The sequence below is a fragment of the Myotis yumanensis genome, unplaced genomic scaffold (genome assembly GCF_028538775.1).
Source record: "Myotis yumanensis isolate MYYU_CA2020_CCGP unplaced genomic scaffold, mMyoYum1.0.hap1 SCAF_9, whole genome shotgun sequence".
Taxonomy (NCBI): Eukaryota; Metazoa; Chordata; class Mammalia; order Chiroptera; family Vespertilionidae; genus Myotis; species Myotis yumanensis.
Genome location: NW_027223760.1, coordinates 84,203,514 through 84,229,517, shown reverse-complemented (window position 1 = coordinate 84,229,517; position 26,004 = coordinate 84,203,514). Strand labels below are relative to the sequence as shown.

General features: G+C 59.0%; 1 protein-coding gene across 1 annotated transcript in view; it reads left to right on the top strand.

Moving 5' to 3' along the window:
- ABCA13 (ATP binding cassette subfamily A member 13) overlaps positions 1 to 26,004 on the top strand; it is a 118,194-nt gene that overhangs the window by 33,658 nt on the left and 58,532 nt on the right. The window contains 15 exon segments of the mRNA XM_070424853.1: positions 760 to 860; positions 3,490 to 3,608; positions 4,057 to 4,220; positions 5,033 to 5,112; positions 5,723 to 5,841; positions 10,630 to 10,824; positions 10,988 to 11,152; positions 11,942 to 12,116; positions 13,578 to 13,717; positions 14,266 to 14,379; positions 16,268 to 16,358; positions 17,836 to 18,012; positions 19,121 to 19,427; positions 23,491 to 23,605; positions 24,915 to 25,244. Of these exon segments, the coding sequence (XP_070280954.1) occupies positions 760 to 860; positions 3,490 to 3,608; positions 4,057 to 4,220; positions 5,033 to 5,112; positions 5,723 to 5,841; positions 10,630 to 10,824; positions 10,988 to 11,152; positions 11,942 to 12,116; positions 13,578 to 13,717; positions 14,266 to 14,379; positions 16,268 to 16,358; positions 17,836 to 18,012; positions 19,121 to 19,427; positions 23,491 to 23,605; positions 24,915 to 25,244 (2,392 nt within the window).

The following is a 26,004-nucleotide window of genomic DNA, read 5'->3' as shown; positions in this document are numbered from 1 at the left end:
CTCACTCCTCATTTAGAGGCTGGGACCCTGAGACAGGGACAGGGTGATGTCATACTCAGAACAACACATCTACTGAGCAAGAATGAAAGTCACCCCTCATGGCTGTTCAGAGACTGAATAGTGCCTATTGCTCCCAGGCCCCGATCATGTGGCACAACTGAAATATAATAATTAAACCTCACGATTTACCAAAGTATATATTACCTGATGGTGATTAGTAAATGGCTCTACACACCGTCATGTTTTTTGTTTTTTTTTTGGCCAGAAAGATAAATTACATATGATTGTCCTTCTGTGGCTAAAACACAGTTCAGTAATAACTAGGCTCCGCCCACCTTCTCTTCCAGTTCGCCTATGTTTTCTTGTAGCTGAGAAGTAGACCTTTGTCTGTTGTCTCTGGAGCACTGCTCGGCTCTCCCCGGCTCCCCTGAGGCTGGCCTTCAGAGGTGTCAGGGGACTTCAGACTCTGCCATCTGCAGGGGCTCATGGCAACTCCGCAGAAACCCGTTCTCAGCAGCTCGAGGATTGCAGTGGCCCGGCCAGTGCATTTGGTCACAGCACTGAGCTCACTGGTCCTGGCGTGGCAGCACCAGGCTGAGAGCGGTGCCTGCGGTCGAGCAGGAGGCCCTGGCGGTGTGCGCGGTGCCGGGGCCAGGAGTCCCCACTCGTGTGCTGCCACTTGTGCCCGGGCACAGGGAGGACGCCGTGGCCACACCTTCACCCGTTAATGGCATTTCTTTCTCTCCCGGGTGTTGCCAGAATGTGCCGGGATTCCCAGCCGCCCTGGAAGCCCGCGGCAGCTGTGGGGACCCTGCAGAGAGCGAGGACGCTGGTTCTGCGTGTGCTGCTCACGCTCACAGGTGGGCCGCTCCGTGGGAAGTGCTGCTCACGCCCTGGTCTCCGGGGCCGGCTGTCAGGGAGACGGTGGATGCCTCTGAGTTTCTAGCCTGGCGGCCGAGGCCCTGAGGGGTCGGAGCTGGGGTGGCTCTCCAGGAGGCCTGCCTCCACCCTTCGCTGGCCGTGGCTTGAGCAGACCTCTGTCAAATGCAATGCCAGTGTGCTCACTAGTGTTTGTACGGCTCCCTCCTCTACCAGAGTCGTGTTTCTTGAAGGCAGCCGCCACATCGGTACCTGGTGCACATCCTGTGCCTGGCACAGAGGGTGCTCTTTCCTCCCCTCCCCCAGGTGTGCCGAGGGACCCACGTGGTCACCTGAACGCAGGGCACTCAGCGCTCATGTTTCAGGTTTTCCTACCACCGTCTGACTTCCCCGAGGGCAGGGTCTGCCGCTTACTCCATCAGTCTCTGTCCTCCCCAGCACCTGGGCCATGAATGACTAAATGTTTGGGTTGTAAATGAATTAACTCGTCTACTGAGGTCCTGCTTGCTAAGTCCTCTCCTGCGTATCTCAGTGAGCTCTCCCCTCTGTGCTGCTGCTGAAGGAAATGCCGGGCTGCCTCCTAGGAAACCCGCTGGCCACGGAGGGTCTTGTTTTCTGAAAGGGAGTGTTTCCGGGTGGGGGTGTGAGGCCTGGGCAGCAGTCAGTGCAGAGCCTCCGTGCCCGGGCGCACCCGGGAGGTGCGCGCTCCCAGGAGGAAGCTGTGGCTCTTCCGCCTGCGTATGTGGCACCCTGCGCCTATGCTGACATTTCAGTTAGCTAGTGGGAGGGCATCGAAAGGAATTTACATTCAATAATACCTGAATTGATGTGCGTTTTGTCATTCTGCACTGCAGCTGCTAAATTAATATAGCATACTTGAAGTTCCATTAGTAGCAGAAACTTAATTTTGAATTTTTACATTTCACAACAAGAAAACTCAAGTATGTCATCTGCAAGCTGCCTGAAAAACACCTGTCACGCTCCTTTCTGTATCAGACGGCCGCTTCGTTCTGTAGAGCAGGAGGCGGTGAAGGCCCAGAGAAGGTACCGATAGGATTCGGGCCGGAATGGGCCACAGTGGGCATGGCTGCTCCTCCAGCATCCGGGGGCGCAGGCAGCCCAGTGACTTTCCTACTGGAAATGGAGTAGCTATTTGCATGCCACTGAGTTGAGTTTGAAGCAGGAGGAGAGCTGTCACTTCCTCCTGCGGACCTAATACTTGAATTATGTCAGAAATGACTGCGTGAGAACAGTGACCCGGACAAGAAGTGAGCACAGCCCTGCACAGTCTGGCCCAGCGTGTGCGTGCCGGGGGTCCATGCAGCTGGGATGAGCCCCTGTTGGTCCGCACAGTTGGGGGCAGGAGTGCAAGGCGCTGTGCTGGGGCCGCAGGTGTTCTGTGGCCGGGCCCCGAAAGGCAGGTCGGAGGGGAGGCAGCACGGTGCAGGAGGTGCAGGGGACTGTGGGGAGACGGAGCTGGGGAGTGAGCTGCGGGGAGGCCCTACATATGACCTGAGCCTTCGGAGGACCCATAGCAGCAGCCCCCTTTAGGGGGAGCCCCAGGCTCAGAGAGGAAGGCGGTGCAGGGGTGAGCAGGGGCGGAGACCCAGTGGGTGCTGTCAGGAGGAGAGATGGCCGTGAGGATGTGAGGTGGGGCAGATTTTTGGATGTGACCTATGAGTATGCAGGCTGGGTGCCCTAACCTTGATCAGTGTGTCACCGTCCTTCCTTTTGGGACTCAAGGGGCACTGCCATCTCTGCTCAGGGACAGCAGGTGAGAACCTTAACCCTAACCCTAACCCAAACCCTAACCCCTAACCCCTAAACCCTAGCCCCTAGCCCTAGCCCTAGCCCTAGTCCTAAACCCAAGCCCTAACCCTAAGCCCTAACACTAAATCCTAAACCTAACCCTAACCCTAACTGTAATGCTAGCTAGCCCTAGCCCTAATCCTAATCCCCTAACCCTAGCCCTAACCCATGATATTGATTTCTGCTGAGTCATGGTTTTGATTTTTTGCTGAGTTAGGCTCTTGATTTTTTTTGACTGAGTCATGGTTTTGAATTTCTGCCAAGTTTTGGCTTTGCCTTTTTGCTGAGTTATGGCTTTGAATTTTTGCTGAGTGAGTAAATTGAATGGGAGAGAAGCTAGATATTAGAGAAAATGGAAAGAATGAGGCAAGAAGAGAGAGATCAGAGAAAATAGTGAGAAGTGGGAAATCAAAGAAAATGGGGGGAATGAGGAGAGAAGTGAGAGAGCAGAGAAAATGTAGAGAATGGGGAGAGAAGCAAGATTTCAGAGAAAGCGGAGGGAATGAGGAGAGAAGCTCAGAGTGAGTGAGTACCTTGCCCAGCGGGTGCAGAAGAGGGACCCCTGTGGGGACATGGCGGAGGGAAATGCATTTCTGTCCATCGGGGAGGCCCAGGGAACTGAGTAACTAGTTACATTTGGAACTCAAACGCCACAGCTCTCCCCTCGTGTTCCAATGTTCATTTTGACGATTTAAGAGATCTCTGAATTTGTATCACTTTGAGTCTTTAAGAAATGACCGTGAGAGCAACTCCTTCCGGAGAAAATGGGTGAGGAATTATTCTCTGTGTCTCCTCTGGCAGAAAACCCGTCCTTGGCCAGCGATGCCCTGTGTGCTGCTCGGAGCTGCCAGCCAGGTGGGATGAGGTGGCTCATTGTGTCTGCTCTGCAGGGGGTCCCTGTGCTGCATGACCTCTACCAGGTTGGTTGTCTTTCATGTTTCAGAGTTTCATGTCCGTGGGGTTGGCCCGTGCAGCTTGCTGGTGCTGGGTGTGGGGAGCAGTGAGGGCCCCCCGAGCTTGCTGACGGTGTGCACGGTGGTGTGGGGAGCAGTGAGGGCCCCCCGAGCTTGCTGACGGTGTGCACGGTGATGTGGGGAACAGCGTGTGCCCCCCGAGCTTGCTGACGGTGTGCACGGTGGTGTGGGGAGTCAGGGCTGCAGGTAGTTATCACTTGTGAACTGGAGGTGCCTTCCTGTGAGGGGTGTCAGGCGGAGCCCCAGGGCCATGCCTTCCTCCAGCCGCGTTCTCAGGACTGCCTGGCTCCTCATGGTTTCTCTCGTTCTGGAAAAATGAGCTGAAACCTCCCAGCACGTGGGCTCAGACCTGACACCTGACTCAGCTGCGTTCTGACTCTCGTTGCTGTTCCAGGACCTGGAGAAGGTGTGGTCCGCGCCAGGTCAGCTGGACTGTGAGGGTCTCCGCAGGAACCTCTCCCACTCCCTGCGGCGCTTCAGGAGCCACCTGGAGAGCGCCGCCGCCCGGGGCTGTGCGTGCCCGCCCGCGTGGGACCGGACCCCGCGGCGCCTGCACACGTATGTCAGCGGGCCCCTTGCACCACGGTTTCCTTCAGTTACGGATTGCAGACAGCAGCGTGGGCCGCACCCTTACCGTGTGCACAGTAACGTGTGTTTCTAAGTCCGACTTTGCAGACTTTGACGTTGTGAGATGGGAGGGCAGCGCTAGCTCTCAGGCTTTGTGGGTGGTCGCGGGCTTGGAGCAGAATGCTGAGACCCGACACCACAGGCAGAGGTTCCCGAATGACTTCCTCACAGTGGAGTCATTGTTTATGTTCTCAAAGTACAAACCACAGGAGGGGAAATCGGGCACTTGGTGTCCTGCTGGAGCGAGGCATTCCTCCGACTCCTAGTTCCTGAGACATCCGTGTTCCATCCACCCCTCCGTTTTAATCCTCACCGGAGGACACACTGACTTTAGAGAGAGACACAGTGGTGTGAGAGTGAAACATCAATTGGTTGCCTCCCGCATGCACCTGGCTGGGGGTGGAACCCACAACTTGGGTATGTGTCCCGACGGGAATCAAACCCACCACCTTTCTGTGCACAGGACGACACTCCAACCGCCCGAGCCCCCCGGCCAGGGCAATGGGCATCCTTATTCCCCAGACCCATCACGCCCAGCGGGGGCGGAGGGGGGGCCTGCAGCAAGGATTGGGGCGCAGTGTCACTGCGTGGTCGCCCACACAGAGTGCCAGGAGACATGTCTGTGGTGTGAGGACTCCGTGGAGACGCCATCTCGTGGTTGCTCCCCTCCCGGGGCCAGGCAGGGCTTCCCACCCGGCACTGCCTCTGTCATTGCGTCTTGTGTAAATCAGCTTTAATTTCAGGTTGGCCCAGAGGCTCGAAAAGATTTTGTTTCCTGGGAATTTGATGATGAGTTCTCCTAGCAATCTCACAGGAGCTGTGGGTAAGTATGTGGTTCTTCCACGTTCGCGTGATTAAAAGTGAAGTTCAGTTTCTCACACCAAAATATGATCAAAATAAAACATAAAACGGAAAAGTCATGCTGTTGTGATTAATAACAGTTCAGAGCTCGGCTGGCTAGAGGGGTTTGGGGTGAAGGAGGCAGGTCCTCAAATCCTGCTGCCAAACCCGCCCTGCTCCCAGGCCACGCGGGGACCCGTGGCCCTCGCTCTGGCAGTTCACAGGCGCCTGTGGCATTAGTGCCCGGGCCTGGGGCCCCCGGCAGGCCATGACCCTGCTCTGGTGGAGAGCCGTAGACAAGTAGATGCAGGGAGGGAAGGGAGGCACGGGGTCCTGCTCCTCAGGGAACCTCTTCCCAGAGGAAATCTGTAACGTGCAGGTCTCAGAGAGAGCGGGGAGAGCTGCTGAGCCCGGGGCTGCTGGGCTCCGGGGAGCGGGGCGGGGCTCAGGGCTCGGTCAGTAAGACCATGTGGTGTTGGCGTGGCTGCGGCTGCGGAAGGAAATGGGCCTCGCCAGGTGTTAGCATCGAACCTCGTTTTCGGTACCAGCCCGGCATGCGTTACTGTACTGTTTCTCCCGCTGCTGTTTCTCAGATGTGAGAGTGAGAGACGTGATGAAGAACGTCACCGCCTTCACCGCGGAGCTTCGCTCTGCCCCCCTCTCAGACGCCACCATCAGCAGTATTTTGGAAGCAAATATTTCCCGCTCACAGGTACAGTGTGGCCGCTTCTGCCCTCGGGCGCCCGGGCTGCTGGCCTGCCCTCCCGCCCTCCCACACTGGGCTGGGCTGCTGGGATCCATGCCACCCGGAGGCAGAGGGAACTGAGGTGCCCTTGTCTGATGCCGAGACCTCAGGGCCCGGAGTTGCACAGTGTGGCCTCCCTGGGGTGAGGAGGGATGAACTTGGTGACGATACTTACTCCAGGGATTCTAGCCCCGACGCACACCCAGGTGCATGGCTGGGCAGCTGAACTAGGAGGTGGGGACGCACGGCGGGCGGGCAGGCAGGTGAACCTCATGCTGCACTGGAAGCACCTGGGTCTTAGCAGGTGTTTCTAGCTGCCCTTCCAGCACTTCGGCCAGTTGAGGGTTTACTTTCCCCACAGAGAACCTTCCAGAGCAGTCACCATGAAGATGGCCTTCAAGTGACCATTTTTATTGACAATCAGCTGGACCCCAATTTCATGTGTTAAATTTCATGTGGATTCTGGCTAATTGGGGCTAAATGCAAACCGTGGCAGGTAGATCAGTTAATGAAGAATGAGTCTGTACTAAGAAAGAAATAGAGCGAAGCTAGGAGCCCAGAATGCAAATGACAGCATCAGCACGCTCTTTGTGGCTGTCACAGAGCGTCTGCTTGAGGGACAATCCCAACAGGCGGCTCATTGAGTGCCACGTGCCTGGGTGGGGGGTGAGATGGTAGGAGAGGCCCCAGTGCCTGGGTGGGGGTGAGGTCCTAGGAGAGGCCCTACTGCCTGGGTGGGAGTGAGATGGTAGGAGAGGCCCCAGTGCCTGGGTGGGGGTGAGGTCCTAGGAGAGGCCCCAGTGCCTGGGTGGGAGTGAGATGGTAGGAGAGGCCCCAGTGCCTGGGTGGGGGTGAGGTGGTAGGAGAGGCCCTACTGCCTGGGTGGGGGTGAGATGGTAGGAGAGGCCCCAGTGCCTGGGTGGGGGGTGAGGTGGTAGGAGAGGCCCCAGTGCCTGGGTGGGGGGTGAGATGGTAGGAGAGGCCCCAGTGCCTGGGTGGGGGTGAGATGGTAGGAGAGGCCCCAGTGCCTGGGTGGGGGTGAGATGGTAGGAGAGGCCCTAGTGCCTGGGTGGGGGTGAGATGGTAGGAGAGGCCCCAGTGCCTGGGTGGGGGTGAGATGGTAGGAGAGGCCCTAGTGCCTGGGTGGGGGTGAGATGGTAGGAGAGGCCCCAGTGCCTGGGTGGGGGGTGAGGTGGTAGGAGAGGCCCCAGTGCCTGGGTGGGGGGTGAGGTGGTAGGAGAGGCCCTAGTGCCTGGGTGGGGGGGTGAGGTGGTAGGAGAGGCCCCAGTGCCTGGGTGGGGGTGAGATGGTAGGAGAGGCCCCGGTGCCTGGGTGGGGGGTGAGGTGGTAGGAGAGGCCCCAGTGCCTGGGTGGGGGGTGAGGTGGTAGGAGAGGCCCTAGTGCCTGGGTGGGGGGTGAGATGGTAGGAGAGGCCCCAGTGCCTGGGTGGGGGGTGAGATGGTAGGAGAGGCCCCAGTGCCTGGGTGGGGGGTGAGGTGGTAGGAGAGGCCCCAGTGCCTGGGTGGCGGGTCAGGTGGTAGGAGAGGCCCCAGTGCCTGGGTGGGGGTGAGATGGTAGGAGAGGCCCCAGTGCCTGGGTGGGGGTGAGATGGTAGGAGAGGCCCCAGTGCCTGGGTGGGGGTGAGATGGTAGGAGAGGCCCCAGTGCCTGGGTGGGGGTGAGATGGTAGGAGAGGCCCTAGTGCCTGGGTGGGGGTGAGATGGTAGGAGAGGCCCTAGTGCCTGGGTGGGGGGTGAGGTGGTAGGAGAGGCCCCAGTGCCTGGGTTGGGGGTGAGATGGTAGGAGAGGCCCTAGTGCCTGGGTGGGGGTGAGATGGTAGGAGAGGCCCCAGTGCCTGGGTGGGGGTGAGATGGTAAGAGAGCACCTGCATGCAGCTGTGATCAAATTCTGTGTGGGATCTCCAGGCAGCGGGGCAGGACTGGCTAAGGAAGAGGCTGACCGCAGGCTGGAGCTGGGACAGTCGGGCTCCCTCCAGGCCCTTTCCCATCAGGCTCTGACCTAGGCTGGTGCTGCTGCCTGTCAAGCAGGCTGCCACCAGGTGTCGCCAGTGCCTCATCTCAGGAGGCTGTGCTCGGAGGAGGCTGTGCAGAGGGACATTGCTGTGCAGAGGCTGCCAGCTGATCCCTGCGTCCCTGCTTCTCCCTCTGCCTCCTTGACAGTGGATGTCACGGTGGTCACCTAACTGCGGGACAGTGAGGCACGGGAGGCTATGAGAAAGCTCGAATTCCTGCCATTCAAGTACACGATACACTCACGCAATTTGATCATGATGTGTGTCCACGAACCCGCACGCGTCCCCAGACCCTGCCTGCGCTTGGGGTCCCTTAGGAGGCGACCCTTGGGCTCTGGTTTCCTAGGTTGTCCCATGGCAGCAGGCAGCGCCCTGCGTGTCCCTGTGGCCACTGCTGCTACCCGTCTCCCTGGACTCCCGGCACGGCCGGTCGGTTGTGCCTTCGTCGCATCGGATCCTCAGTCCAGCTGTTGGCCGCCTGAGGGAGCACTTCTCCACTGAGCAAAGTAGCAGGGCCTCACTCACACGTCCACGTGGACGCGCCCTTCCCGGCGGCGCCTCCAGAAGCCGGGCTGTCCCTGCTCCGAGCAGCAGGGTTCTCTGGGCGGCGGCTATGTCAGGACACGGGATGCGGGGAGGCACGTGTGGGTGGCGGGTGCTGGGGACCCTGTAGGGGGTGCACCTGTGTGCACTTAGGTACATAGTTCTGAACCTCACTTTCAGGGTTTGCATTGATCTCTGCAAGCGCTTGCTATTCTGGCCAGTGATTCTAACGGTCAGTATCTTTTTCTAAATCCTCACCCGAGGATGTTGATTGATTTTAGAGAGAGGAAGGGAGACACGGAGAGAGAAACATTTATGGATCGGCTGCCTCCCTATGTGCACTGAAGGGGCATCGAATCTGCAACCTTTTGGTGCACAAGATGTTGCTCCAACCAACTGAGCCATCCGGCCAGGGCCCTTCAGGTTTTTTTAACCCCCTCACTTCTCCGTCTTCTGGCGAAGGGGAAGGTGTGTCTGCCCCATGAGCCCCTGTGAAGAAATTGGTGGAGTAGGTCTGGACACACCTGCCATGTCCCCGCACAGGTTGCAGATGTCCTTCCGCACATCCCAGTCATGTGGGGTCCATTTAAATGCTGGCTTGGCTGGGCCGCAGCACCCAGATATTTGGGCAGACACCAAACTTTATGTCCGTGAGAAGGTATTTTTTAAGATGAGATTAACCTTTAAATGGATAGACTTAGAGTGACGCAGGCAGCCCTCCTTAGTGGGGGTGGGCCACATCCCATCAGTTGAGGGCTTCAGAGGACACTGGATGGCTCTGGGCCTGAGCTGCAGTGTCAGCTATGCCTGGGGTCGCCTCCTTGCTGGCCCACGATTGTGCGAGCCAGTTCCTTAGAAATATCTCTGCATGTTATAGACACGTCCTATTGGTTGTGTGCAGGAGAGCCCCAACACTAACTGTTCATCGTTTGGGGCATTTTGTGACGTGATATGAAAACATCTGATGAGTTCCACCTGCTCTCAGGCTCCTGGCAATTGAACGGTCACTTGGGGTCTCAGCCCCCGCTGGGTTGAACGTTTCCCAGCAGTTGTACCTGTCAGAGTATGAGCATGGACAGGAAGGGAAGCTCATGTCTTTAAAATCTTATTGTTCAGTAATTGAAAGCTACACCCACACAGAGAGCAGCTCAGCTCCTCTGAGGGCGTTATCTTTATATATAAAAGGCTAATATGCTAAGTGTCTGACTGTCTGACCGGTCGCTATGATGCGCACTGACCACCACAGGGCAGTCGCTCAATGCAGGAGCTGCCGAGCTGCAGTGACTTGGCAGCAGCAGTTCTAGGGTGACACACCCCAAAACCGGAGAGGAGGGAGCCCGATTCCTTGTGGGGCTGTGCGATTCCACCTTCGGCCGAGGGTTCTGTTGTTGCTGGGGCGCTGTCGGCCCCGAATCTGGTTTACTGCACACTTGCGTTTGCGTTCCACACCCTGTACGACAGCAACTTTGCAGAGTGCCTCTCGCACTCTGGACCCCTCAGGGGATGTCGGGGAGCCGGTTTCTGCCTGATCCCCGCAGGCCAGGCCAAGGGACCCCACCTGCCAGAGGGACTCTGTTCACTCCGCTGACGCCGGGGAGGGACCGTGGGAGGTGGGCTCCAGGTTGTGTCTGGCCCGTCTCGCCCAGTCCTGCCTCCCTGGCCACCGTCTAATTACTTTCCTTCCAATGTGCACAAATCCGTGCACCAGGTCACTAGTCACAAACGAGATGGAACTCAGGTCCTCCTCAGCCCCTCCTCTGGCTTTGTTTGCTTTTCCTTTTCAAAAATTATAAGAAGCTCAGAACTCTGGTTTTCAAGTTGCAAAAAGAGGAGAAAACACATAGTTTCACACTGATAACTGTGAGAAGTGAAAGTGATAAACTGACAGCAGAGGCTGAGGCTGAGCGTGAAGAAAAAGTCGCAATGGCTCCATCTGAGAGCAGCCAGGGTTGGAGGCCGGGGGGAGGTGGGTGGTCCTGTGTTGCCCTGAGTCATCAGCGGGCAGAGTGCTTACGTTAGGCGCACATTTCAGAAACATTTTCATCCGAATGTGTGAGTGGAACAGAGGTGGCTCCTGTGTCTCCAGGTGAACCCCCCGCATTCAGGGCTTTGGGCGCTCAGGCTCCTCTCTGAGTGGGGCTGCCCGGCTTGGGTGCATCTGCTCGGACCCTCCTCCACCAGGTCCTGTCCGGCGCCCTGACGGTGGCTCTGTCCGGGAGATGTGACCAGGACGTGCTGCGGCTCCTGCTGGCCTTTCCCGAGGACAGGAAGGCTGGCTTTGCCACTAAGGAGCTGTGTGGCCTGCCCGGGGCCAGAGTGTACTCTCTGCTTGTGTCTGTGATTCGCAACCTGGACCTGCGCAACTTCATTTACAAGGTAGGGTGCCAGCTGGTGTGGCCCGTGCGTGGTCTGTGGGGCTGCTGCCGGGGGAGGGGAAGAGGTCAGGAGGGAACGAGAGCAGCAGGGCCTCGCCCTCAGATGACGCCCTGGGAGGGAGAGCGTGGTGGTGGTGATTGCGTGTTGTGTGTTTTCCTTCGAGACTCTGGTGCCGGCGGAAGCCAAGGGCGTGCTCAGCTCCCTCTTGGACGTCGTCTCCAGGCTCAGCTGCCTGCTCCCCAGAGCCAGCCACGTCCTGGAACGCCTCCCCCAGTTCCTTCACACGTCGAACATCACAGCCTTGCTGGACGCGCCCGGCTTTCAGCAGGTGTGTTTGGTCTGGGCCTCAGGGAAGCACTCAGACGGGCTGGGCCCTCGATCCTTCTGCCTGCGTTTCTTTGGCCACGTCTAACTGCTGCCCGAGACAGCAATGTAGGGACAGGAAAACCTTTGAATGGCTCTGGGGCAACAGCATGACAAAAAGCCAGGCCCGGCGTCTCTCTAGAAGGGAGGCTGGGCCGTTCGTGCCTAGTCTGTCAGCACAAATGAGAGTCCAGGGCTTATTGACTCAAGTCGGAGAGTAAATGCTTTCTCAACCCTGAGACAGTTACTTCCATATAAATAATTGGCATAAAATTACAGGGCATTTCTGCAAATACAAACAAACTCGAAAGGTTAGTGGTGTGATATTTGTCTTTGCTTCAACTCTCTGCCTGGCATGGAGCTGACTGGGAGGGAGTGTGTGGGGTGTGGACATGGGGGGCAGGATGTGGCAGATGGTGGAGTGAGTCCTCGGAGCTGCCCGTCAGCCCGGGGACAGTCAGGGGAGACGTCGGTGTGGGCAGTTTGCCAGTAGAGACCACCCTGAGAGCGTTAGTCTGCGTTGGTGACATTGCGTGGATCAGTAGTTCATCGTGGACAGGGATTGGCTGTGTGTGTGACCCTACCTACCCCCTGGTGGTTTGCGTGGTTTTCGCAGAACAGAACAGGCCACGGCAGGGACTGCACGCCTCTGACCAGCTGCCGTGTGTTTTCCGTGGGAGGAGGGGCGCTTCCACAGGCCTGCGAGGGCATCGCTCACGTCACTGCTCACTGAAGTGTGTTTCCGTGTGCTCAGGCTCCCACCCTGGACCCGGCCCGTTCAGCCTTCAGTTCTTTCCAGGCTGTGATGACGATGGTTTGCCAGGAGCAAGAGTCTTTTCTTAGCCACTCGAACATGTTCTTTAACTTGCCCAGAGTTCACGAGCTCTCGGGAAGTGACAAAGAAAAATTCAACATTCCTGAGGACTCAAGTAAGAAAACTGTAATCCATGTCTGCTCTGATTAATTTGTATATTGACCATTCACTTTGCTTTATACAAAATGCTTGGTGTAGAAGGTTGACAAGGGATTGCTTTTCCACCCTTTAACTGTTATCCTTCCTTTTTATTGGAATTTTAAAATTTCAGTTACAGTTGACATTCAATATTATATCAGTATCATGTATACAGCATAGTGGTCAGACATTTATATAATTTATGAAGTAATTCCCCCCCCTCCCCCCCCGCCCACGCCCCGTTAGTCCAGTGTCCGCCTGGCACCATAGGTGCAAAAATTCTCAACAAAAAAGTTAACAGTTCAAACTCAGCAATACATTAAAGAGAAAATACCCATGATCAAGTGGGATTCATTCCTGGAATGCAAGGTTGGTTCAATATCTGCAAATCAATTGACATGTTACATCACATAAACAAAATGAAAATCATATGATCATACTAATCGATGCAGAAAAAGCATCTGACACAATTCAGAACCCATTCATGACCAACACTCTCAGCAAAGTGTCCTTCCTTTTCAGTCAGGCTGCCCGGCGCTGGCGTGGCAGCTGCACATAAACACGAATGCGTCTCTTGTGAAGTCAGAGTCGCTGCCGTCTACATTAAGCTCATAATTTAAAGTGCGAGTTGTTAAAGTGCAGAGCGAGCTCTGTAATTCGTGCTTTAAATTTATTGTGTGCTCATGCTCTCACGACATCTTATGGGATTATTTCTATCGAGTTTATGGTACTCTCTGTGTCACATGGAGAATGTGGAGGAAATAACCACATTCATGCCTCGGGTGTCAGGAATCGGGGATCGCAGCAGAGAGAGCATTTCCATTCCACATGCTCTCTTCAGGGGAAATGCAAGAGGGATGGGAGCCTGATGACACTTGATTACTCATCGCTATGGCGATGCAGGCCCTGCCTTCATTCCTCCCTGTGCTCGAGTCAAGCAAACCCCACTGCACCACTGTGAGGGATGGAGGATCTGAGTGAAAACAAGGCAGTTTCACATATCAAAGGAGTGAGTGCCACCGCTCTGTGTAGTGCAGCAAAGACAATCAGTAGCAGTTTATAAAGCGAATTTTATGTAAAAAATCTGTCCCGGCCCCCAAACTCCGCAGGCTCTCTGGACTGGGAGCCAGGGCTTCCCTTTCTCACCGTGTCCGTCTGCGGGTGTCCCTGCCATCCTAGTGCTCTCGTCGAAGCTCAGTTTGGAACGTGAAGGTCACACTCCGTTTCTTTCAAATATCGATGAGAACGTGGTACCTGAGGCTGCTCATGAGACAGGAGCCACTAAGCACAGTCAAGAACCACATTCCCGAGTCTCCGCCCAAATGCAGACTTGTGTCCATCACTCACTGAAAGCAAGGCGCATGGATGTGCAGACGAATTCCCCCCTCACCTGGGCATCCCATCTTGGTAACACTCTTTCTGTTTTTAATTGCGACAGCACCATTTTGCTTGAAGCTTTATCAGGAAATACTACAGTCTCCAAATGGCGCTTTGGTGTGGTCCTTCCTAAAACCTGTATTACATGGAAAAATACTGTACACACCCAACACCCCAGAGATGAAAAAGGTCATCCAGAAGGTAAGCTGTGAATGAGGGTCGGGTGGGCCATACAAGCAGTGCTTCCGGGAGCAAGGTGTAGCGGAGGCACCTGCTGTTCTAGACAGTGAGGTCAACGTGGGGACCCCATGGGGAATGGGTGGGGGACCCCATGGGGAATGGGTGGGGGACCCCGAAGGGAACAGGTGGGGACCCTGAGAGGAACAGGTGGGGACCCCGAGGGGAACAGGTGGGGACCCCAAGAGGAACAGGTGAGGACCCCGAGGGGAACAGGTAGGGACCCCGAGAGGAACAGGTGAGGACCCCAAGGGTAACAGGTGGGGACCCCGAGAGGAACAGGTGGGGACCCCGAGGGGAACAGGTGGGGACCCCGAGGAGGACAGCAAGGGCACACTGAGGCGGACAGGTAAGTGTGTGGAAGAGTCTGGGCGAGAGGTCTTGGGGACACACCTCAGACCCGAGGGCCTTGGAGTGGGGCACCGGGCAGACCGGCGCTCAGCTCTGCAGGCGCCACAGCCACCATCCTTCCAGCTGAGACGGCGCCATAACCACTGGGCTCTGTTTTGCAGGCTAATCACACGTTTGTGTTTGTGGACAAGCTGAGGACTTTATCACAGACACTGCTGAGCATGGCCAGCCGCGTCCAGAGCAGTGGGCGTGGCCAGATGCTGGGGCAGCTGCAGGTGAGCGTGGCTCCTCCTCTGAGGGCTGGGGAGCACGTGGGGGGGGAGGTGGGGAGAGGCGCGTCCAAGAGAAGGGTGTGCGGTCACCTCGGGCACGGCTTTCACAGTTGACTGATAACACTGACGCACAGTTGGATATGTGTGAGGACTTTTTGTAATGGTCAAATATTTTGCCCACCATGCAAGGTATCTATAATAATAAAAGTGTAACATGCTAATTTAGACTGGATGTCCTTCTGGACAAAGCCGGGGCTGCGAGGGAAGCCCGGGTCCCGGGTGCTAGAGGGAAGCCGGGGCCGGCAGCCGGGGGAAGGAAGGCCTACTCTTGCACGAATTTCATGCATCGGGCCGCTGGTTATTAATAATTTATTAATAGTTACCCAAGCTTTATGTTCCATATTAACTTAATGCTTTTTGGGGTGGTTTGTATACTTTTCAACTGTAGGTCTATTAAAATGATCAATGATCATTTCCTAATATTCTGTGTTGAATATGTAATACATTCCAAGATCCACGGGCTGCGGTGTACAATGAGCCCTTCCTTGGGGCCTGCAGCCCTCGACTGCAGAGGTGCTGTCAGGGAGGTCATGCCCTTGGGGGTGTGGGTGCCGCTCTGACTGACGCCTGTCCTTTGGGTGAGAAACAGGCCACATCTCTCTTCGAGTTTGGTTATTCTCGTGCCCCGGTGAGCAGTTCAGGTGATGAGAGCAGGGGCTCGGGGGCCGGTCGTCTGGTTCCCTCCAGCCCCTGTGCTGTGTTACCGGGCTGGTCACTGGACTGCTCTGTGCCGGGTTTCCTGCCGGTGACGGGAGGGGTAGTGGTCGGCAGCTGTGAATGGCGTGGGGCGTGTAAAGCACGCGGAGCGGTGTTGGGCAGGCAGGACGTGCCTCGTGTCTGGTCCTTGCAGAGCAGATGCCAGGAGGGGGTAGCACAGGTGTCAGGGCAGAGGAGGCGGGAGCTGGAGGGAGGGCGGAGCCCCCACGCCAGATGGTGATGCAGGTCTGGCCCTGGCGGAGAGAGGGAGGGAGTCGCTGTAGCGTCTGGGACAGCCCTGCCCTTGGGGACCGACCCGCCATCCAGCCACAGTCAGTCGCCAGCGGTCCGGTCAGAGGAGCCCTGCTCCGGGGATGGGCTGGTGCGGTGGCCCTGGGCCCGGAGCCCGCGAGGCAGGTGCGGCTCTGGGCGAACTGGGATGGGCGTCCCTGGTGGTGGAGCGTGTGGCACAGCTGTGTCGGCGCCGGCCGTTGCTGGGACACCTTCTTCTGCAGCTTGTTTGCTCAGGACTAGCGCGCTGACCCAGGAATCGGGCTGCGTTGCTGCAGTGAAGTGGGGTGAGCAGGTGAGGCTCGGGTGAGGGTGGGAGGCTGTGTGGGTGCGAACAGGGTGCACGCCCCTGCGCATTGCCCACTTAAAGGCGTGGAAAGCAGTCCCGGAGCACCGCCCCCGGCACAGGCGTCCGCAGGGAGGGCAGGGGCGGGACGTAGTCGGGAAAGAGGACCGACAGGGTGACAGGGTGACGGTGTGGAGGGAGCCGGAGGCTCAGAGCGTCACAGGGTTAAGGGTCCGGAAAGTGCTGCCCCTTCTCACGTTTTGCCCGCGGGAAAGGCCGTGGAAGGCCTGCTGGGAACCTGCCCAGAGTCACGCTCCCTGCGTCTTGGCTTTCAGTGTTCGCGGCAGGTCCATGCCTCGCCTCGCGGTCACAGCCGGTCCTTTGTTTAAGGTGAAGCCCTACCACATCCTCCCGGGCTCACTGGGGCGCGTAGGCCCGCTTTAAGGATGACGCATGTTATGTGCCTTTTTCTTGAACAACAATAAACAGAGTAAACCAACCAGTATTGTCAACAAGAAAAACGGTGCCGTTATTTTTGTTGAACTGTGTTTCCTGTAGGAGGTCCTGAGGAGCAGGTTCATACGAAACTTTGTGGAAAACCAGTTACACATCAATGTAGACAACCTGACTGAGAAGTTGCAGGCGTATGGTGAGTGTGTGTGAGTGTGAATGTGTGATTGTGTGAGTGTGTGTGTGAGTGTGAATGTGTGTGTGAGTGTGTGTGAGTGAGTGTGTGTGTGAGTGTGTGTGAGTGTGTGTGATTGTGTGTGTGAGTGTGTGTGTGTGAGTGTGTGTGAGTGTGTGTGAGTGTGTGTGAGTTGGAGTGTGTGTGTGTGTGTGAGTGTGATTGTGTGTGAGTGTGAATTGTGAGAGTGTGTGTGTGTGTGAGTGTGTGTGTGTGTGTGAGTGTGAGCGTGTGTGATTGTGAGTGTGAGTGTGAATGTGTGTGAGTTGGAGTGTGTGTGAGTGTGTGTGTGAGTGTGTGTGATTGTGTGTGTGTGATTGTGTGTGTGAGAGTGAATGTGTGTGTGAGTGTGAGCGTGTGTGATTGTGAGTGTGATTGTGAATGTGTGTGAGTGTGATTGTGAGTGTGTGAGTGTGTGTGTGAGTGTGTGTGAGTGTGTGATTGTGTGTGTGAGTGTGAATGTGTGTGTGAGTGTGTGTGAGTGTATGTGTGAGTGTGTGTGTGAGCATACATGCGTGTATGTGTGAGTGTAGTTGTGTGCATGTACGTGTGTGTGATGGGTGTGTAAAAACATGTTGGTGTGTTTGCATGCATGTTCACTGCTCGGACTTTCTTCATAAAGTCCTGCACCAGCGTCTGTGGGTGCTGTTGGGGAGCGAGGCGTGGGGAGCGGGGGAGAGCCCTGTGCGGTGAGCATTGCACCGACGAGGGGAGGGCCTCCACCTCCGCTCACACCACCTGTGGGGCCACCGTGATGGACCTCGGGGGCCTGGGGCCTCTCCTGCTGCGGGGCCCGCGTCAGAGCCAACCCGGGGGCTGGGTGCCCCCACACCTGCCCCTTCGGTAGTTGTTGTCCGGGCCTGGCTGTGCTCTCTCCTGTGACCCCCCCCCTCACCCAGAGCCAGTCGCTGAGCCCTCGTGGGGTCTCGTCCTGAAAACGTTTGATGTGCAGCCTCCACGCCGGCCGAGGTGTTGCCAATGCCACCTGCTGCGCGGACGCACCCCCCGGCCTCCCCCCACCCCCCCCACCCCCGGGCCAGGAGTGCAGCGGACTTGCCTCCGTAACTGTCCGTGGACTCAGCCTTGCCGAGGAGCGGCTGCCACGGGCCTGGCTCCAGGGCGGCGCTTGTCTAGGGTCGCGCGAGTCCGGGTGACTCTCCCTGCTGCCCAGACTGGCTGTTACTCTCCGTCCCCTGCCCCACGTGCCCAGCCTTCGCTGATGTAACCGTTTCTTCTCACTTCCGTGCAGTGTCCGTGTCCTGGGAGCGCATACGAAAGGGGAGGGTACACTCCGCTGACAGCAGCAGTTTGCTTGTGAACAAAATTGGGTCTGGACTAGCTCCCCCTGCAGGAAGTTAGCTGCGTGTCCCTGCGTCTGTGCAGTGTCCGCGGCAGGCGCTGTGCTGGGGGAAGCTGCCATGTCCCCGCTCACTGTCCTCAGCAGGGGGCCTGGGCTGGATGCTGAGCCGCACGGGCGCCGCCCACCTCCTCTCCCTGGGCCACGCGCTGGTCAACCTGTCGTCCTGTGTGCGGCTGGACCGCTTCCGGGGTCTGCAGTCAGGGGCCGCCCTGGAGGCCGCCGCCCACGGCCTCATGCAGCACAACAGCTTCTTGGCCAGTAAGTGTCCAGTGGCGAACCATGCTCACGGGGGCCGCGCCAGCACGCCCCTCCCCGGGACAGCACGCCCCTCCCCGAGCTGGGGACCCCGGGACAGCACGCCCCTCCCTGGGACAGCACGCCCCTCCCAGAGCTGGGGATCCCGGGACAGCACGCCCCTCCCCGAGCTGGGGACCCCGGGACAGCACGCCCCTCCCCGGGACAGCACGCCCCTCCCAGAGCTGGGGATCCCGGGACAGCACGCCCCTCCCCGGGACAGCACTCCCCTCCCCCGGACAACACGCCCCTCCCCGGGACAGCACGCCCCTCCCCGAGCTGGGGACCCTGGGACAACACGCCCCTCCCCGAGTTGGGGACCCCGGGACAGCACGCCCCTCCCCAAGCTGGGGACCCCGGGACAACACGTCCCACTCCCGAATGTGCCTCCCGTGGCTCAGAGAGAAGCGTCCTCCACACAGAGCAGGGCTCTGCCTGAGGAAGAGGTGGCCGTGCCCGGCTCCTGAGCTGTCCCCGCCTTGGCCCAGGCTGTGCCTGCACCTGCCTTACTGGGTGACCCTGTGGTTCTATGGGGAAGTCTCACAGGACAAATTAGACATTTCCTGATTAAAGTGCTCCCATTTTTATCAGTTTCCTGACGTCTGGGCGGGGGGTGGTGTGTGTGTGTGTTGGGGGGAAGGACAGCGGCCGATTCTGCCCCATCTACTGATGGTTCACTCACTCAAGGCAAACCCGATGTGTTCTCAGACGCAACTTGAGTAGACATCGAAGGCGCGGGCAGAGGCAGCTCCCTGTGTCGCTGAGCGATGACACCCAGGACATCAGTGCTTAGGAATGTCCTGGGTCCCAGAGAGCAAAGTCCCGAGAAACGCAGAACCAGCTGTTTCTGCGCACTGGGGTGCCGTGTGGGTTCACTACAATGAAACGGGGATGGCCGAGGAGGCGGAGGCCTTGGTCCCATTGCCCCAGCTGTCTGTGCGCCGCTGGTGTCAAACGCACTCACATACTCCCCCGCCCCCAATATGTCCTCCCCTGGGGCCTCCCTGCCAGCTGCTCCGGTGGTGACGGCCGTCCGTCCGTCCGTCCGTCAATCCATCCATCCGTCCCTCAGGTGTCATCTTCAACAGCTCCTCCGTGCACGGGCGCTCCGGCGCAGACGCGCCCCCGCTGCCGCCACGCGTGGCCTACACCATCCGCACCAGCCTGCTGTACAGCATGCGGACCGACCAGGCGGAGAACCCGTTCTGGAAGTTCCACCCCCAGAGCCTGCCGGCCGACGGCTTCAAGTACAACTACGTCTTCGCCCCCCTGCAAGACATGCTCGAGCGGGCCCTCATCCGGGTGCAGACCGGGCAGGAGGCCGTGGGGCCCGCCGCGCAGGCACAGCCCATCCCGTACCCCTGCCACAGCAGCGACCTGTGAGTCCTGGTCCCGCCCCCCCCCCCGTGACCCCTCAGTGTGAGGCCCCGTGTCCCCTCCGTGGGGCACCTCCTGGGCTTTGTGTAGTCACCTCAGCGTCAGGAGGCCGCCTGGCGCGCTCAGTGTCTTAGGCGCACTTCTCGGCCTGAGCTGTGTGGGAAGGACAGCCATGGGGGGAGAGACAGCCGTGCTGGGAGGACAGCCGTGTGGGGAGGACAGCCGTGGGGGGAGGACAGCCGTGGGGGGAGGGACAGCCGTGTGGGGAGGACAGCCGTGGGGGGAGGACAGCCGTGGGAGGAGGACAGCCGTGGGGGGAAGGACAGCCGTGCGGGGAGGACAGCTGTGCGGGGAGGACAGCCGTTGGGGGAAGGACAGCCGTGGGGGGAAGGACAGCCGTGCGGGGAGGACAGCCGTGGGGGGAGGACGTGGGAAGGACAGCCGTGGTGGGAGGACAGCCGTGGCGGGGAGGACAGCCGTGGGGGGAAGGACAGCCGTGGCGGGGAGGACAGCCGTGCGGGAAGGACAGCCGTGGAGATGATGCCGCGGCAGGGCTGGCTGCTGTGATTCGGACGTTCGGGTCGGGGGTGCAGTGCTGTCCAGGCTCCGCAGGTCAGACTCCCAGGTCCACCTGTGGGAATGACGGAAGCAGAAAACAGCTCTCTTTCCGCAGGGTTTTAAAGACGGGTGTGCTGCCCACAGCAGGCCAGAGCGCGATCAGAGCCTGCGCAGCTGCTGGGGGCGGGGGGTGGGGGGGGATGTGTGTTCAGGCGTGGCCAGTGCGCGCTCAGGCGGGGTCCGTGTAGGGGGCACCTGGGCCACTGAGGACTTCACTAAGGCAGCCTCCATGGAGGGGGTGCAGCCAGGTTAGCGAGGACACTGGGACGGGAGGGCAGGAGGGAGCCAGCCTTCAGACCGCCCAGGAGTCTGTGTAGGCGGAGAGGGAGGTGGGCAGTGGGAAGAAGAGGTTTTCTTAACTTTTCTGTTAATTCTCACCTGAGGATATTTTCCTGTTGCTTTTCAGAGAGAGTGGAAGGGAAGGAGGGAGGGGGCGCGAGAGAGAAACGTCAGTGTGCGAGAGACACACGGATTGGCTGCCGCCCACACGCTCCCGACCAGCATATGCTCTTGACGAATGGAACCTGAGACCTTTGGTGGGTGGGCCGATGCTCCAGCCACTGAGACACACCGGCCAGCGCGGTTTTCTTACATTTTTTAAGAAATAGGGTGCTGTCGGCGATAGTCCAGTAGAAGGCGAGGACTGATGGGTGTAACTGCAGTAATGCAGGGGGGCAGCCCTCGCAAGGGGTGGGGCCGAGCGCAGGCCTTTCATCCAGAGGAACAAGGTTCACCTCCACTGAGCCGAGCACGTCCCGTCTCAGCCACAGGTCTCCCCCCGCTCTCTCCCTTCCCCCCCCCTCTCTCTTTCTCTCTCCCTCTCTCCCCCCCCTCCCATTTAATATCTATTAGCAGCCACGGCTCATGTTTTGCGGGACATACGTGGGGAAATGTTACTTTAGGAGTGCAGGGTGGGATGGGAGCGGGACTCTATAAAATGTGATGTTCCCTTCAGCCCGTGATTCATGGTGGTTATGGCAGGACAACTTTATGGTGCGCTTCATGCATATAGAGAATTTCAAGTGTTAATATATTGCTTCAGAGAGCAAGGCAACTTAACGAAAGGCTTTCAGGAAATGAAAAACAACAGCCTGCAGAGCTGTTCCATATGCAGCCGGCTCCTGGGAAGGGCGCCGCTCTCTGCCCCACAGCCCAGGCCCTGCCGTCCACAGGAGCAGCTAGTCCAGAGGAGGGGGGAGTGCTGGCCGGAGGAGGGGGAGCCACTGGGGGCCGAGTGAGGGCTCCAGGGGAAGTGAGGAGTGAAGGGTCAGGGGTTCATGCTTGAAGCGTCAGGTTCCTGCTTCCAAAAAAATACCAGCGTGACCCTCACAGCCTGCGGGGCCTCTCCCTACACTCCTGGTCATGTTTTCCTTGGGAGTGTCCTCAGGTGCCTGTAGGAAACCCCCTCTTATGTGCAAGCAGAACTCTTGTTTGCTCAGAAGCTCCCCCTGCTGGTTGTTCTCAGGCTCAGGAAGGCCCTCCTGTCCGTCCCCCTCCCACCAGGGGCTGGCAGGCGCTGGGGGGTGGCACCCCCTCGGGGGGAGGGAAGGGACAGACTCTCAGATTGTGTCACCATCACTTTCTCCTGCCTGCGGGCTGGTCCCCAAGGAGGACACCCTGCAGCCCTTCCCGCTGCCCAGTGGCCTCTGGGCGCTGCTGACCTGCGCCCGGGGCGGGGGTGGGGGGGGGCAGCAGGAGGCCGGGTGGGGTTAGGGGGCAGGCACTGCAAGTTCCCCGTCACGTCACGGACACTTGGATCAAAGTTGTGTGTCTTTGACAAACACAAGAGCCAGTTTCCCTGGTCCTTCCTGGTGTGATTTGCATTCAGCGGCTCCTTGCTGTCTGTGAGGCAGGATGGTGCTAATAGAGTGGAGCCCAGAGAAAACACTGACGGGGCGAATGCCATGTAGATGGAGCACTTGCGCTGCAGGAGAGAGAGGTGACAATTAAATGTGATGAAGACCAGCTGTCCTTTCACAGAGCGCTCAGAAGAGGAGCTTTGATCCTGATTGCCCCTGGGGGGCAGTGCTTTTGTTTGGACTCCTGACCAGGGGCCATTCCCCAGGGATCTGGGGGGACTGCTCTCCTGGGGATTTGGGGGGCTTCTCTCCTGGGGATTTGGGGGGCTGTTCTGAGGATCTGGGGGGCTGCTCTCCTGGGGATTTGGGGGGCTGTTCTCCTGGGGATCTGGGGGCTGCTCTCCTGAGGATCTGGGGGGTTGCTCTCCTGAGGATCTGGGGGTTGCTCTCCTGAGGATCTGGGGGCGCTGCTCTCCTGGGAATCTGGGGGGGCTGCTCTCCTGGGGATCTGGGGGCGCTGCTCTCCTGAGGATCTGGGGGGCTGCTCTCCTGGGGGTCTGGCGGGCTGCTCTCCTGAGGATCTGGGGGGCTGCTCTCCTGGGGGTCTGGCGGGCTGCTCTCCTGAGGATCTGGGGGCGCTGCTCTCCTGGGAATCTGGGGGGGCTGCTCTCCTGGGGATCTGGGGGCGCTGCTCTCCTGAGGATCTGGGGGGCTGCTCTCCTGGGGGTCTGGCGGGCTGCTCTCCTGAGGATCTGGGGGGTTGCTCTCCTGAGGATCTGGGGGCGCTGCTCTCCTGGGAATCTGGGGGGGCTGCTCTCCTGGGGATCTGGGGGGGCTGCTCTCCTGAGGATCTGGGGGGCTGCTCTCCTGGGGGTCTGGCGGGCTGCTCTCCTGAGGATCTGGGGGGCTGCTCTCCTGAGGATCTGGGGGGTTGCTCTCCTGAGGATCTGGGGGCGCTGCTCTCCTGGGAATCTGGGGGGGCTGCTCTCCTGGGGATCTGATGGGGGGAGGGTGCTGGGCGATGTGCCTGACCGGAACTTGTCTCCACTGTGACTGTTGGCTTTAGAAGTCAGTGGTTACCGACCGAGACCTGAGAAGATAGAGAAGAACGCTAGCTCAGCGCCGTCTAAGCATCAGGTGGTTGGTTGCTTGTGTCAGACGATCCAGCGACTCTTTGAGGGGCGATGCGTGTCTCACACACTGAAATGACCACGTTTTGCCAGGAGAATGCCCTCTCTCTGCTTTGGAAACCCTGTGGCTGATGCGTGGTGAGCAGTGGGTCACCTGCCTCGATGCTGGTGACCAAGGCTGCTCAGGACAGAACCTCAGGCCCCAAGGGTGCAGGGCCCTGGGGAGCGAGGCACCCACAGTGGCAGGTGGTGGAGGCCACAGCCCTGTCAGCTAGACGTGTCTCCTTGTGAGTTCGCACGGCTATTGAGTCAGGACCCCAAAGAGCTGTCCTGCCTGTCACAGGGCTGTGGGCATGGCTGAGGGAGCCTGTTCCCAACAGTGCTCAGTGGGAGGGGGCGGCGTGGGGACCGTGTCTGTGGGAGGGGGCAGCGAGGGGAGGCGTGCCCAGCGTGGTGCTGCCTGACGGGAGCAGAGCCGCCCGCTGGCGCTCACAGGCCCCCTGGGTGCCTCTTTACAGATTCTTGAACAACGTGGGTTTCTTCCTGCCCCTGATCATGATGCTGACGTGGGTCGTGTCTGTGGCCAGCATGGTCCGAAGGCTGGTTTACGAGCGGGAGATCCAGATGGAAGAGGTGAGCCGCCCGGGGCTGCTGGGAGACAGGCCTCTGCCTGCCCCTCCTCTGCCGTCTCCGCGTGGAGCCGGGGCCCCTGTTCCGGGAGCATCACCGTCACCGTCAGCCCGAAGCCTGCGGGTCAGTAGGCATTTCCTTGCAGATGGAGGAAGTGAAAGGCAGGTGACATGGGAGGAGGGAAACCTGTGTGCTCGCTCCCTGAGGACATGTTTATTGGAGAGAAGAAGGGGAGAGGGAGAGGGGGAGGGAGAGAGACAGAGGGAGAGAGGGACTCTGACGTGAGAGGAACACCCACGTTGCCTTCTGTACACACCCAACTGGGGATCGAACCCGCAGCCTAGGTCTGTGCCCGACCGGGAAGCGAGCCGGCAGCCTTCGGTGCCTGGTTGGTGGAGCCGCCCGCCCAGGGCTCAGCCACTCTTATTCCACCCAGGACGACAGGACAGCCAGCTTCCCGTCCTAACTTGGAGCTGGGGCTGTTCAGGCTCATACTTGCTATTTTTGTCAAAACCTAAACTATCAAAATTGCTTTTAACAAGGCAAGTATTGGGGAACCCCTCCCCCCTTTAGCCACAGGAGGGCGAGGCCGGGAGACAAAGGCAGAGGGTTTACTTACCGGCTGTTTATTAGGCACAGATAAGCGTGCGAGTGCCCCGTGCCCCGCTCGGCTCCACATGGCGCTGCCTGCTGCTCTGCACGCCTATTCCCTGCATCCCGGTCTCTCCGATCCAGGGGGCCCCTGGGCAGAGGGCCTGGGGGACGGTCATTCTCATGGGCTCCCAGCTCCTTGGCCAGAAATCCTTCTTCATGCTCAGTATTGCGATGTTATAGATGAGCAAATGAATTAATTTTATTGAATTACTTCAAGCTGAATTATTTAGCAAAACTCATTCTAAAACCTATGCCACAATCCCTCGAACTTGAGGAAAAGTGTTTCCCCTTTATTGTCTTCTTTGTCCTTATGAAACAAACCAACACAAGCAAAATGAAAACCAACACAGAATGGAAGTGAGAGGAAGCGCAGGAACGAGGAAGCCTGCGTGGGTCAGCGGGCGCCGGGCGGGACCTGCCTGAGCTGTCCCGTGTGGTCTCCCTCGAGGCCCAGCTCTCTGCCCTCACGCGGGATGGGACCGGCCTCTGTGGGCTCCTAAGAATGAAACGCGGGCGCAGGGGACCTGCCTGGCACGGAGCCCGCGCGGGGCTGGAGGTCCTGGCGGGGCGCCCACCCGCCAGCTGCCTTCCCCCAGGACGAGGACGGACCCTTCTTCTCGGGCACCCACTGCTGTGGTAACGGCTTCCTCCCCCGCAGCACTTGCAGATGATGGGGGTGCACCCGGCCACCAGCTTCCTGGCCTGGTTCCTGGAGAACGCGGCGGTGATGGCCGTGGGCAGCGCTGCCCTGGCCGCCGTCCTGAAAGCCAGCGGCATCTTCGCACACAGCAACGCCCTCATCGTGTTCCTCTTCCTGCTGGACTTCGGGCTGTCGGTGGTCATGCTGAGCTACCTGCTGAGCGCCTGCTTCCGGCGGGCGCCCACGGCCGCGCTCTGCTGCAGCCTGCTCTACATGGCCAGCTTCCTGCCCTACATCGTGCTGCTGGTGCTGCGCAGCCGGCTCAGCGCGGCCGCCCAGGCGCTTCTGGTGAGTGCGCGGCTTTGCCAGATGCCCAACGAGACAGAACTCCACCCCCCACAGCACACACCGCCCGGCCCTTTCCGCCTGCGGCCTTCTGGTCTCCTTTCCTCAGGGGCCCTCGGGGGGCTGGGAGTTTCTCCCCTCACAGCCCCTCCCGGGGAGACGGGGCGATCCCCAGTACCCATGCGAGCATGAGCTTCAGGTCTGCTCCGCGCGCGCGCGGGAAGAAACGCAATTCCATAGCTATCGTAGCGTAAGCAGCCTGCCTTCTCCCGGAGGCGCCATGAATGCCCGAGCATTAAGTGGAAGTCTGTCCGTCAGCAGAGTCAGGCTTTCCCCACTCAACCCGCCTCCGGAAGGAGCGGCAGGACACGTTCAGGTCTGACGTGACTCGGGGAGAAGACTGTGCTGCTCGCTGGTGGGCACGTGGTCGGCGGGGAAGGGATGGATCGTCATGAACAGGGTCGGGCTCAGCGTGCGAGCACGGGGCTGTCTCACGGTTCACCCCCTGCAGGTGCGGCCTCGGCTGCCTGTGGCCTCAGTGGTGGGAGGGTCTCCTGCTGGTGCCGACCTGAGGGTAGAATATTCTGTGTGAGCCACATCCCTTTCTCCAGCATCAGTAGACCCCTCTGTGCCCGGTCCCCGTGGGCCACGCACACAGCACCGTCCGCATGCAGACGGTCAGGGGGACAGGTGGACAGGCGTTCCTGTTGGGCGAGCATCGTGTGCATGGCCTGGTGCCGTCAGTGTGACTACTTGCCTTTTG